The sequence below is a fragment of the Sapajus apella genome, unplaced genomic scaffold (genome assembly GCF_009761245.1).
Source record: "Sapajus apella isolate SASKATOON/1434 unplaced genomic scaffold, GSC_monkey_1.0 scaffold134, whole genome shotgun sequence".
NCBI classification, from domain to species: Eukaryota; Metazoa; Chordata; class Mammalia; order Primates; family Cebidae; genus Sapajus; species Sapajus apella.
In genome coordinates this window covers 3,655,013-3,667,607 of record NW_022437074.1, presented here as the reverse complement: position 1 = coordinate 3,667,607, position 12,595 = coordinate 3,655,013, and the positions used below count along the sequence as shown (strand labels likewise).

The 12,595-nt window shown below is 51.6% G+C and overlaps 1 protein-coding gene across 1 annotated transcript in view; it reads right to left on the bottom strand.

Annotated features, from left to right (window-relative positions):
• Positions 1–431: 431 nt before the first annotated feature.
• SH3RF3 (SH3 domain containing ring finger 3) overlaps positions 432–12,595 on the bottom strand; it is a 360,308-nt gene continuing 348,144 nt past the window's right edge. Inside the window, exon 10 of the mRNA XM_032263040.1 lies at positions 432–3,512. Coding sequence (XP_032118931.1) covers positions 3,344–3,512 — 169 coding nt within the window. The 3' untranslated portion in view covers positions 432–3,343. The remainder of the gene's footprint in view (positions 3,513–12,595) is intronic.

Sequence of the window (12,595 nt, the reverse complement as noted above, 5' to 3'; positions counted from 1 at the left end):
CCAGGAGAGTTCTTGTCTCAGAGGTCAATACCAGGCACTCTGGTTGACAGGGACTTGAATAATGACAAGAAAAGAAGGCAAGTCATCTACAGCAAGCCACCCTGCCCTTCCAGGCACATGAGCCCCCGTAGGGGAACCGGAGACCCTCCCCACCCAGCCCACTGCTGGCCTCTGTGGCTTGTCTGTTACCGCCCAGCTCCCGGGTCTCTGGCGTGTGCTGGGTACAGACATCTGATGTCACTGCTGTCACGACTCTTCCATCTCCTTGACTACCACTACCCTGATACAGACTCGGTGTCCCCCACACGGGAGCACAGAGGGGCAGGTGCATGAGTCAGCAGGCAGGTGGGCCGTGCCTTCGGGTGCTGCTCCTACCCGGGCCCCTCTCAGCCTCTGCTGGACCTGCTCTTCCCAACATGCAGACACAAGGCTTCTCCATGTTCATTTTTATTTAAAGACTCGGAAACACAGGCATCATGGTTCGTCATCACTGACAAATCTTCCAAAACCACACGCTGACATTTGTGTCTAACAAAAACACTGGGGAGAGGGTATGTGAATTGTGCAAAGTACAAAGGATCTCCCAGTCGGCTGAGCTTGTTTTGAGGTGCCCAGCCCGTCATCACCCCATGAGGATGCCAGGAGAGCACCCCCGACCGCCACCCTCTCTGCCTCCCTCTGGGCAGAGGCCCCTGGTGGCCTGCTGTCCCGTCCCCTTGGTGTCCACTGACTTCAGCCATGGCTGTGGACTCTACCATGCCCCTCAAAGCAAATCTCTGTGGCCGCCCAAGGCCACTGCATGGCTAAGATGGGTATATCATGGGGTCAGGATGCAAGGTAAGGGTTGGTTTCATCTTAGCCGCCAAAACATGTGCCCTTTGAGACAAGATGGCCTGAAGATAGGGCTAATTCTGCTCCTGCTCCTGTCTGCGAGCTACATCATCACAAAGGCTGCAGGGCCTGAATGAGTTTAAAATGCTCAGATGTGCATGTGGGCTGTGCATTTCTGCCAGGCCCACACATTGCTTTCCTTCCCAAGGTGGCACCAACGCCCGCCCCTGACTCTGCCCTGAAAGGGGCCAGCTGACATCTACCAAAGACATGGAGATACTCATACTCGCCCCAGTTCTCTACCATGCTGCGTGCTGTGGGCTGTGGCCCCGCCCCCCATCAGAAGGGTGAAGAGCACCGTGTGGGCCATGCCTGGGAGAGGAAGAAAGTCCGGGTTAGTCTATTCTGTTGCTTGGTAGCTGTGCTCCGTATAAAAAAGACTTAAAAAAATTATCTGGAAACTTAATTAATCTGGTTTCCCTGGAGAACACCTATGTCATTCAGGTTGTTGATCTGTGCACCTCTGTGGTGACAACGTGAATTCAAACACACACAGGATTTTTGTGCATGATGGGCAACTGATTAAGTTTGGCAAATATGGTAAGTAGATAGCTTTTGGTTGTCATTAACCTGGCACACACAAGTCCCTGTGTTTAAGCCAGACTTTTTCTTTGATTCTTAACAAATTTTTCCGGTCTATTAAATCTATTATCATCTGGAGGGATGGAAAGGCATGACCTTCCCCCAGTGCGGTAGCCACCTGAAAGTAACAAGTTGCCAAGTCATGTCCCAAAACAGGAACTCTGAAAATAAGTGGCCCGGGTTTCAAAGGCTTCATGCCAGGCAAGAGAATGTATTTCTGGAATTGGTCACATCCCTGAAAACCAGTGACACCCTATGTTACCAAAGGCAAGTTTATTCAGCTCAATTTAAGTCTGAATGGTTTTTGTAAAAATATAGGTGGAGAGAGGGGTGATGGATTGAAATTTTCAGGTGATAAAAATGTGTTCCTAAGGTGTGAATCTTGAGAACAAAATTGTCTCCTGACAGGGCTCCTCATCAGTCTTCCTGAGAAGTGAGCCACAATGCTAATGAATATACATTTGTCAACCCCACTCAGGGAGGTCCCAGCATCAACACTGCACCTCCTCTTGTCTCAGCCACCCAGCTCCCCAATTCTGCAAGCCTGTGCAGTGCCGCAACCCTCTGATCTCCTTGGACCTTTGGTCTCCAGCAGGTGAAGGTTTGCACTGCCTGAAATGGGAGCAGTTATTTATCTTTAAAAAAGAAGAACGGTGGTGGTGATCTGAACTGTTGTACAAACCGCACATTTTGATGCCAAGAAATCATCTTCTGAGAATGCTAATTGCAGTTCGGTCTGAGGCAATAAAGGGAAGATTCTGCCTTCCCAGCTAGGATTGACCTGTGTGCTCCTCCTACTGCCACACAAAAGGACAATTACAGTGGCCCTTCCTCGAAATGTTTCCAGGTCTTGAATAATAATCATCACCGTCTAGACAGAGCGCGGGGTTTTGGTAAGAGTTTAAAGAAAGCGGCTGCCTCTAAGCTCCCTCCAACCCCTAAATGGATCCGCCCCCTAGCCCCCAGAGTACTGGCCAGCACTGAGGTGCAGGAGGGGGGCTTCTCAGCGCGCTCCCAAATCCATATGGGAAATATAAAAATTCTGCCCCTTTGATGTCGCCTCAGACATCTTTTCTTTCAAGCTCAACCAAGTCATTACTAGTTTTACAAAAAGGCAGCACCAGATGTATGAAAAATAGGCAATGTCTGACTTATTAGAAATATATAAAGTCTAACAGCTTTACGTTAAAAATATGCTGTAAGAAAGAAGTAATGCAAGGGACAGTGGTAGCGAACAGAAAGTGTTGCTTATACTAGTGGCAGGAGACAAAGCCCACAGATTCTGCTCCGGTTCCCACAGGGGCGGTGGGGTGGCCTTTCGAGGGACCCCCAGGGCCTCACGGGAGGTACCCCAGGACCACGAACACCCCTGCTGAGTGGCCGGGCGGCAGGTGACTGAGGTATATAGAATGGTGACGGAGCAACCTGAGCCCCTCGGGAAGCCCAGGGCAGCCCAGAAAGATGATCTCCAGCACTCCTGGCCCCAACGCCACCCGCCTTGCCCACAGACTTCCTGCAGCCTCTGACTCTGCTTAGGTGGTAAATGAGAACACTGCCACGGCTGCAAACCATGCCACGGGCCTGCCTGCGCTGGCACCTGCCTCTCTTCCTCAAGGTGCTTTCTTTGTAGTTTACACAGAGGGGGTGGGCATTTCCTTGAAGAATATCCCAGGTGTGCTGTCCGTTGGGGGTTCTGGGAGAAGGCACGACCTCCACAGTCCCTGGCCCCCACCCTAGGCCAGGGCATCCCCCGCCAGGTGCTTTGGAGACGACCTGGAACCCTGGGGGTGCCATGGCTCCCTCTCTGTGTGCTGTGGGGCTTCCCGGGCGGCCTTCCCCTCTGTGAGCCAGGTGCAGGGAGCACCAGTCCTCAGAAGCTCTCAACAAAGCTGCCTGGGAAGAGGCCCGTGCGGCCATTCCGCTGTAGGGTCCCCTTGTACCAGCCGTCCTCGCGCTTCTTGTGCACAAAGACGATGTCGCCTTCCTTCAGCTCGATCTCCGCCTCGCTCTGGGGTGGGTAGGAGACCACCACACGGTACCTGGGGAAACAGCACAGTGGGTGAGCCCTGCCCACAGTCTCCATCTCCGTCTGCCGGGTCGTGCTTTCTCTTTTCCTTAAAAATTGTCACTATTGTAAATTATTGTCATTTGTGGCTATTTTCCCACTTTATACAACTTGTTTGTTTTTAATTTTTTCAAAGCTCTTTTGAAATTTTTCATTTTTTTTTAATAAAAAATACTTTAAAAGACATTTCCCCATGCTGTCCTTTTAGATGCTGATCTATGAAGAAGCTGGGCTGTTTCACCCCCTTGAAGAGTCTCCACTCAAGCACGCCCCATCTCACATGGAAGCCCCTCAACCCAGGCTGCGGCCTCCCAGGGGCAGGGGTGGGGAACGGTCAGGACAAACAGGTGTGTCCCTATTTGCCCCACCCCCATGTCATGACCCTGGGCTCATGTCCTCACCTTTCCCTCTGTTGATTCTTCTGGAAAGCGCAGCCCCTCACCTGCACCACCACCTCTCAGGTTGGGGCCCCATGTCATGTGTGAAGGGCATTTGGAACATTGTTTTGGTAATGGTAAATAGTCCTTATTTTTTTGAGACAGGGTCTTGCTCTTCTACCCAGGCTGGAGTGCCATGGTATGATCCTAGCTCACTGCACCCTTGACCATCCTTGAGGTTCAAGTGGTCTTCCCACCTTAGCCTCCCAAGTAGTTGGGAGCAACGCACACACCACCATGCCCAGCCAATTTTTAATTTTTTTTTTTTTTTTGTAGAGATAGGGTCTTGCTATGTTGCCCGGACTGGTCTTGAACTCCTGAGTGCAAGTGATCTGCTGGCCTCAGCCTCTTCAAGTGCTGGGATTACGAGCACGAGCCACTGTGCCCAACCTGTCCTTATTTTTAAATGTGCTCCAAAAATCATAAGATTTTTTCCAAGTGCCTTAGCATTGGAACTCGCTGAGGCCACATCATCAACATCAATAAGGCCCAATTTTCCTCACATCTCATTTCCACAAGACTTGGGCCCCCGTGGCCTCCGAGGCCTCTTTGGAGTCCCTGTTTTCAGACCAATATGCCCTAATGTGGAAGCAGAGACAGAAGCCTTCCCTGCATGGCCTCTGCCTGTGTGTCAGGTGCTGGAGCTCTGAGTGCACCCCAGGGCCTCTCTGGGCTGTGGCAGGTGCTCCTGACAGCGCTTGGCTGTGGTTCTTACCAAGAGTTCTCTCCTCAACCACACTCTAGCCTGGCTCCTCTGAGCCCTCTTCGTGGCTGGGCCTCTGCTTATAACGACTTGAACCACCACTAACATAGCTTCTAATAGCTCAAGGTAGCATCCCTAGGCTGACCCCAGACCCCTTTAAAGTGTCTGCCTCAGAAACCTCACAGCAGCCAAAAGAATCGGCTATGAGTTCCAGACACACCTGAGGATAGGGACTGTCTTCTGACTTCAGTGAGCATGTCAGCATGTCCAGACGTGTTCACGCAGACCATCCGCTTCTGCCGTCTGTAACTTTTCACTTCCCTCACTTTCCTGCCTCCTTGCTCCCTCATTCCCTCTTGGAAACGCCCAGTCAATTGCGTGCCAACTGAAGCTGAGCTCAGCTCACCCTGGACCCTATTCCCCATTGCAAATGTCCATTATGTTGCCAATTAAAACCTGTCTGACCACTTTCACTAGTGTCTGGCTGTGCTTGTGTCTGACAAGACACACACACACGCACACGCACACGCACGCATGCACACACACACCCCCCTGCTCTGCTATCCCACACCCATCCTACAAGCCGCAGAGGAGGAAGAAGAAGGCTAAAAAGCAGCTGTGCTGGCTCCAGGAGAACCTTCCTCTAAAACATTGCCAAGGGCCAACCAGCTAGGCCTGTGCCCTCGGCCCTCACTGCTTGCGGCCTGATGGACAGGGTTCCACCCAACACCCACCCAGCTAGGCCTCCCTCTGCCCTGGAGAAACTCTGCAGGGGCATGCTTGCTCGATGCTTGGCTGGGCCCCTGCACCCCCAGCCCTTGTGTGGGTGAGGACTGTGCCGTAAGGGGTGAGAGGAGATGCCCCTGGGACATCAGGGTGTTGGGCCTCCCATCCAAAGCCCAGATCCCGCACACGGTGAGTTTTGTGGCAGGCAGGGTGCAACTGTTCTCTCTGCCTGAAAACCCCTGGCTGACAGTTCCTCAGACACTCACTTTGCTGAGCAGCACCAAGATGGGCCTGGCAGGGCAAAGGCACTCAATAACCAGCCCTGGACCACCCAGGTATCCATCTCCATGGACGCCGAGGCTGTCTGGGAGACACGGCCCTCATGGCGCTGGACGCCATCCCTGGTGGCCTCTGTGCCGCTCTCCCGTGGGTGGCTCCTGGTCCTGGCAGCTGGTGGCTCTGGGCCTCCTGCTTTCACTCTGCTTGGACTCAGTTGACCCACAGCTGAGGTTCCTTTTGAGCAGAGGCTCAGAGGGCTCCAGCAGTCTCCATCCCTCTCAGAGAAGAGGCCAGAGTCTAAATGCCCCAGCATTCCCAGGCCCTCCATGTTGTGCCCCTCCTGCTCCTCCAGCCCTGCCCCTCCGAGCCCTGGCGGCCCCAGCTGTGCCCACCTCAGAGCTCCTGCATGTGCTGCTCCCTCTGCCTGGTACGCCTTGCCCTGTGTGGCCACGCCTGGCCTGCCCTTCCCCAGCTCTCACCACCTTCTACTGTGCATCATTCACCTGCTTACCTGACTCATCTGTCTCCTGCACCAGCCTGCAAGCCCCAGCGCCACTGGCATTACTGCACACCTGCTCCAAGTGTGGCTCACATACACTTCAGGATGCCCACAGTTCTCTGGGCCTATCCTGGACCTACTTGATAGGCCTTAGGGGGAATGGTCTAGGGAATGTGGATTTTCAGCAACTCTGGGAGGGAATGCTTGCACGCTGGTGTCTGAGAATCAACATGCTGAGTGCATGCTCAGGGCGGAAGCCTTCGCCCTTCTCCACCCCACCTGCTCATAGAGCCTGGGGTGCAGAAGGTATGGCTTTGGGCAGTTTGACTTGGTGCCAGGCTCAGGAAAGATCTGCAGACAGGAGACCAAGACCCAGCCCTGGGGAGTGCACAGCCCATGGACACACGGGCCCAGCTTGTGTCAGACCAACAAGAGCAGGCGGCATGGAGGATGGGCTCCTGAGGCTGACTTGGGGGTGCAATGTTCCTACTCCTAGGGAAGCAGAGAAGGCCAGGCGCTGGGTCCTATCCCTGAGAACCAGTCAACTCTAAGTGTCTCGGAGTGTCTGCAGGTGTGCGAGGGTTGGACTGGTTCCCATGGGCTGTCTGCAGGCCAACCAGATGCTGCTCTCAGGGACGTGCAGGCGGGAAGGAAGGACGGGTGGAGGTACCTCCTTCCTCCCAGCCCAGTGTCTTTATGAGGGCTTCCTGCTGGCCCTTCTTGAAGGAGGACAGATGGCTGCCAGGATGCAGCCAGCGGTCTGTGAAATCAGACAGCATGCACACAAACCGAGGCTGAGGGCTCACAGGACCAGCGCCATCCTACCTGTGGCCTTCTGCCATCCCCCACCTCCTCCAAACACCTGCTCCTCCTGTCTCTTCCCCAAGGAAAGAAAGGAAGGCAAAGGGTGAGATGATTTCTCAGACTCTGATTGCAAGTTTTGGCTTTTGCCTCAACTTCCAGATGTGAAACAAACAAGCAGCTTTAAAAATATAATTTGTTAGAAAGATGTAATTTGGTGCTTCTGAGCAATTCAACGATTTAATGAGCCCAGATGGATGTGGGCTGAATTTATACGAGACAAGTGTTTAACGTTTCTGTCCAGATCATTCCAAGACTCTGAGCTGTTCTTCCTGCTGCAGGAAAGTAATTGATACTCCTGGTTATAGACGCAGAGGGCCATTGTGTCCATGTGAGCAGCTGAGGATGACAGCTACTCCCAGGTCACGATCGTGCGTCATAAATCAGTGAGCAACTCTGCCCCTCTGCCCTGCTGAGTATAATTAAGGTTATGGCAACCACAGCTAATTTTTAGACACGGGGCTCAAGGAATCCAAATGGGCAGAATCAGAATGAATTCTCATTCCTGCACTTATTATTATTACCATTAACTCTGTGTGCAAGGTTTGGATGTCCTGCTTTCCTCGGGGGTCATCTGTTTCCCTCCCTGACAATGGGGACTGCAAAGCGGCCCTCCATGTAGTAACCTTTTCAGAGCACTTGCTTCAACACAGGAGGATGAATGAGGCCCTGAGTCCACGGAATGTGCTGGTAACAGAGCGATGCCCTGCTAGGAACTTGGGGATGATAAGAATACTTCTATATCCTGGACACTAAACTGTAATATCAACACACGTATTAGTTGTCCGTGGCAGTAACAAATGACCATAAATGTAGTGGCATCACACTACACAAATTTATTATAGTTTGTCCATCAGAGCTCCAGCACTGTCTCACTGGGCCAAAATCAAGGCATCTGCAGGGCTGGTTCCTCCTGGAGGCTCTAGGGTAGAAGCCGTTTCCTTGCCATTTGCAGTTGCTAGAAGCTGCCTTCATCCCTTCTCTGGAGGCCTCTTCCTCCATCTTCAAAGTGGAGTGCTCACATCATGCCACTCTGACCTCCTCTGCCTCTCTCTTCTACTCATAAGAATCCTTTGCAATTACACAGGGCCCACCTGGATAATCCGGGTCATCTCTTTAAAGTCAGCTGATTAGCAACCTTAATTCCATCTGCAACCTGACTTCCTCTTGCCATGTACAGTAGCACAGTCATGGGTTTTTAGGATTTAGGGCATAGACATCTTTGAGGGCCATTATTCTGCCCATGACACACATAATGGATCAGAGCAAGAAACATTTAAATTCTAACAAAGCCAAACAACTCACAGGCCATCAAGAGCTGAAGATGAGCTGATCAATGTGAATGTCTGGGGACGGGCCTGTGCAGGACAAAGGGGTGGGGGTGGCCAGGCCGCCCCGCAGTGCCCTCACCATCATCATCTATTATTATCATAGATGTCACAGCATACATTACTATTAGAGAGGTCATAGCATATATTATTATTGTCATGTTGTTTAGTGTGCACTCATAATTTTTTAGGTGGTAATCTAGGTGATTTACAAGTATTACACCCAGGAAGGTATTATTATCCCCATTTTATGTATGTGGAAACTGAGACTATAAAAATGAAGAAAGAGGGCTGGGCACAGTGACTCACATCTGTAATCCCAGCACTCTGGGAGGCCAAGGTGGGCAGATCACTTGAGGCCATGAGTTTGAGGCCAGCCTGGCTAACATGGCAAAGCCCTGTCTCTACTAAAAATACAAAAATCAGCCAGGCATGTTGGTGCACACCTATAATCCCAGCTACCTGGGAAGCTGAAGCATGAGATTTGCTTGAACCTGAGAGGTGGAGATTGCAGTGAGCCAAGATTGCACCACTGCACATTCCAGCCTGTGCAACAGAGTGAGCCTTTGTCTCAAAAAAAAAAAAAAAAAAGAAACGAAGAAAGATGTTTGGGGTGAAATGGCTGGTAGATTGGTAAGGTGGTCAGCATATCTGTCTACTCAAAGCCTCTTCGAGACACTGCCAAGGTGCAGAAGAGCCAGCAGGCAGGTGTCCAGAGGGCAGGCGGGGCTGGTCCCAGAGCTTAGCTTGCTGGCCCTGCACCAGAACAGCCCAGGGTTGGTGTAGCTGCTGGGGAAGCGGGGCATGAGACAGTTCTAACCTGATGCCATGTGCATTTGCTGCCTGCATTTCCCATGACCACACCTGTATTATGGGTTCCACAAGCAACTTCTGGAAATTCGGCTCCCTCTGCACATGGTCCACAGGACAAGAATATGCTCAGACACCTAAAGGTGAGGTTCCCTGGGAAGGAACTGAGCACAGCCCTCTGGTTTACAACCCAGGCTTGCGGGCTTGGCTCATAAGTCTACCTGTGTGACTGGCCTGCTGGGGCAGGGCTGCTGAGCCTGCAGGCCCAGGCGACCCGGCCCTGGGAAGCTACCCACAGTACATGCCCCTAGTTCTCTCTTAGATGAGCTCTTCAACCTGAATGTCCTTCCTCTGAGAATGGAGAGGAGAGCAGCATCCGCTCTCTTTCCAGAGTCTCAAGAGAGAAATGGTTGAGACCTGGAGGAGTCTGGGCATAGGAGACACCCAAGAAATGCAGGCAGCAACACTGCCCATTCCTCCTTGGCAGTCCAGGGTGGAAACCTTGACTCAGACAGCCCATGCTGCCCTCCTGCCTGCATTCCCACTGTCATGATCATAGGTGGGCCTTGCACACCTCAGGCCCTCCAGGAGTGCTTGGCAGCCTGGTGTCCTGGCCCCATTACAGGGACTCTCACCTCTGCACACGCCGCAGCCCAGCTGCTCCTCCTCCAAAGCAAGCCTAGAAGTAAGTTTTTCTCACAAGCCTGCAGGGCCCAAGTCCAAGTGCTCTCTGGAGCTGTCCCAGCCTGAGGAGTCAGCATTTTCCCAGTCATGACCTCAGCTCCGAACCGCTAGGGCTCCCCAGGATACCAGGCAGCCCGTGGCTACCATGTTGAGGAGAGGGGGCATTTCTGGGGTTCATGAGCAGTTTGGTTTCAGGCTGTGTTTTGGAAATGCTTCTCTTTAATGAGTGCTACAGAGCACTTGGTTTGAGGAGGGCGCCAAGAGTCTCTGGATACAATAACCCCTGATAAGATGGAACATTCAGAGAACGGGAGTGAGTCTCTGAATTTTCTAATTCATCAGAGATGCCCATGACTTTATAGAACAGGGTCTTTCAAGACCTTTCATAGAGGATTCTGGAAGTCATGTCTTTGAAGATAATGTTGAGGGGTCTGGGGAGGAAGAAGCCTAGGGGAGACATGAGAACAGCTTTGAAATATCCCAAAGTCTGTCATTCTCACGAGTCGGCAGACCAACTCTATGACCCCAAACAAGGGTCAGGCTCCATTCAGAAAACACAGGCAGCAGGTGTTGGTCTCACGGAGGGAGGTGATGCGGAGGAAACTCCTTAGGAGGGGACGGGAGGTAGAAGAAGAGAAGGAGGAGGAGGAGGAGGAGGAGAGAAGGAAAGAGAAGGTGGGTGTGTTTTGTGTGTCTGAATGTGCTTGTGTGTTTGTATGATGTGTTTTCTTGATGTGCAATTTGTGTATAGTGTATGTATCTGTGTGTTATGTGTGTTTACATGGTGTGGTGTGTATAGTTCATGTTTGTATGGTATGCAGTCTGTCTGCACAATGTATATGGTGTATGTTTGTGTGGTGTGTGTATGGCGTATGATATGTTTCTACATTGTGTGTGTGTTTGTGTGTGTGTATGATGTGTGTTTGCAGCATGTGTGGTGTGTATGTTTTCAGTGTGTGCGGGGTGAGTGTTTGCAGTGTGTATGGTGTATGTGGGGTGTGTATTTGCAGTGTATGTGTTGTGTGTGTATTGTGTGTATGGGGTGTGTGTTTGCAGTGTGTATGGTATATATGTGTTTGTATGGTGTGTGAAGGGTGTAGGTTTGCAATGATGTGTGTGGGGTGTGTTTTTATATGGTATATGTGGGGTATGTGTGTTTGTATAGTGTATGTGGAGTGTGTGTTTGCATATGTGTGGTATGTGTTTGCATGATGAATGTGGGGTACGTGTGTTTGGTGTATGTGGCATGTGTGTTTGCACTGTATGTGGTATATGTCTGTATGATGTATGTGGGGTGTGTCTGTATAGGTGTGTTTGCATGGTTGTATGGTGTGTGTTTGTATGGTGTATGTGTGGTGTGTGTATGATGTATGTGGGATGTGTGTGATTGTGTGGTGTGTGTGTTTGTGTGGTGTGTGTGTTTGTGGGGTGTGTGTGTTTGTGGGGTGTGTGTGTTTGTGGGGTGTGTGTGTGTTGGCACCGTGTGTAGTGTGCAGTGTGAACCCAGTTCTCCGAGGGCCTGGGGCCCTGTGGAGGGGAAGGCACTTCTCCCTGTGGGTGTGGCTGTAGGGGCTGGGACTGGCATGGCAGTGCTGACGGATCTGCAGGACCTAACGCTGGTGCTGACCCTTGGCAGGGCTGTGATGTGTCCCACACTGTCCACAAGCTGATGATAGGCCCTGTGGGAACACAGCATTGGGGGTGCTGCTGACTGCACAGAGAGGCAGCTCAGGGCCTGGGCTCTGAGGTCGGAAAGCCCTCAGCTGAATCTCTGGCTTGGCCACTAACTGGCTGTGTGATCTTGGGCCAGTTACCGAGCCTTTTACAAAATCTGGGTTTCCTTATCTCTAAGACGAGGACACTGATTTCACTGGGTTCTTGGGAGGGTTCACTTAGGCAACACACGTGTAGTGCTGAGGGAAACACTGCAGGCAGGGCCTGGCTATCCTGGGCATGCGTGGCCAGAATCCGTGCCCACTGCTGAGTGTTCTGAATTGCACCCCGTGCAGAACACTCAGCTCTTGTGATTCTAACTGCAGGTGTACATGCAACTTCCGTTCCAACTAGTAATCCGAAGCTAGTAGCTGAGGGCCCTGTGGAGTGCCTTTTTGATTCTGGAGCCGCAGGCCTAGCCCTAGAGGCTTGGCATTAGGTATCATCTCTGTGAGGGCTGGCAAACTATGCTGCAGCTAATTTGTGTAGTCTAAGAGCTATGAATGTTGTTACATTTTGAAATAGTTGAAAAAGAAATCAGAAGACTATTTCATGACCTAATAAAACTTATGAAATTTAAATTTCAGTGTCCACAAATAGGGGTTTACTGGGACACCGGCCCATTCGTCTACATGCAGTGCGTGGCCGCATTCCCACCGTGAAGGCAGAGGGAGTGGTCACCACAGACACCGTAGGCCTGCAGCATCTGCGGCATTTACCATCTGGCCTTTGATGAAGAACTTATGAACCTAGACACTGTACAGAAGAACTTGTGAGGCTGAACTAGATAGGCTCTGTTTCATTGGCACTGGGAATGGTGTCTGGGAGGGCAGCAGCGGCTCAGGGCGGAGGCTGCCTTCCTGGGTTGCAGGCAGCCAGATAGCTAAGGGGAGGAAAGTTTCTGGCAGAAATACCAGGACTGTTTTCTTGGGAGGTTGCTTGTGTTTGATTATTTCAGCAATGTTGCAATGTGTGGGCACTCAGCAAGAATCATACCTTCCCGCCGTCCTAAGCTGA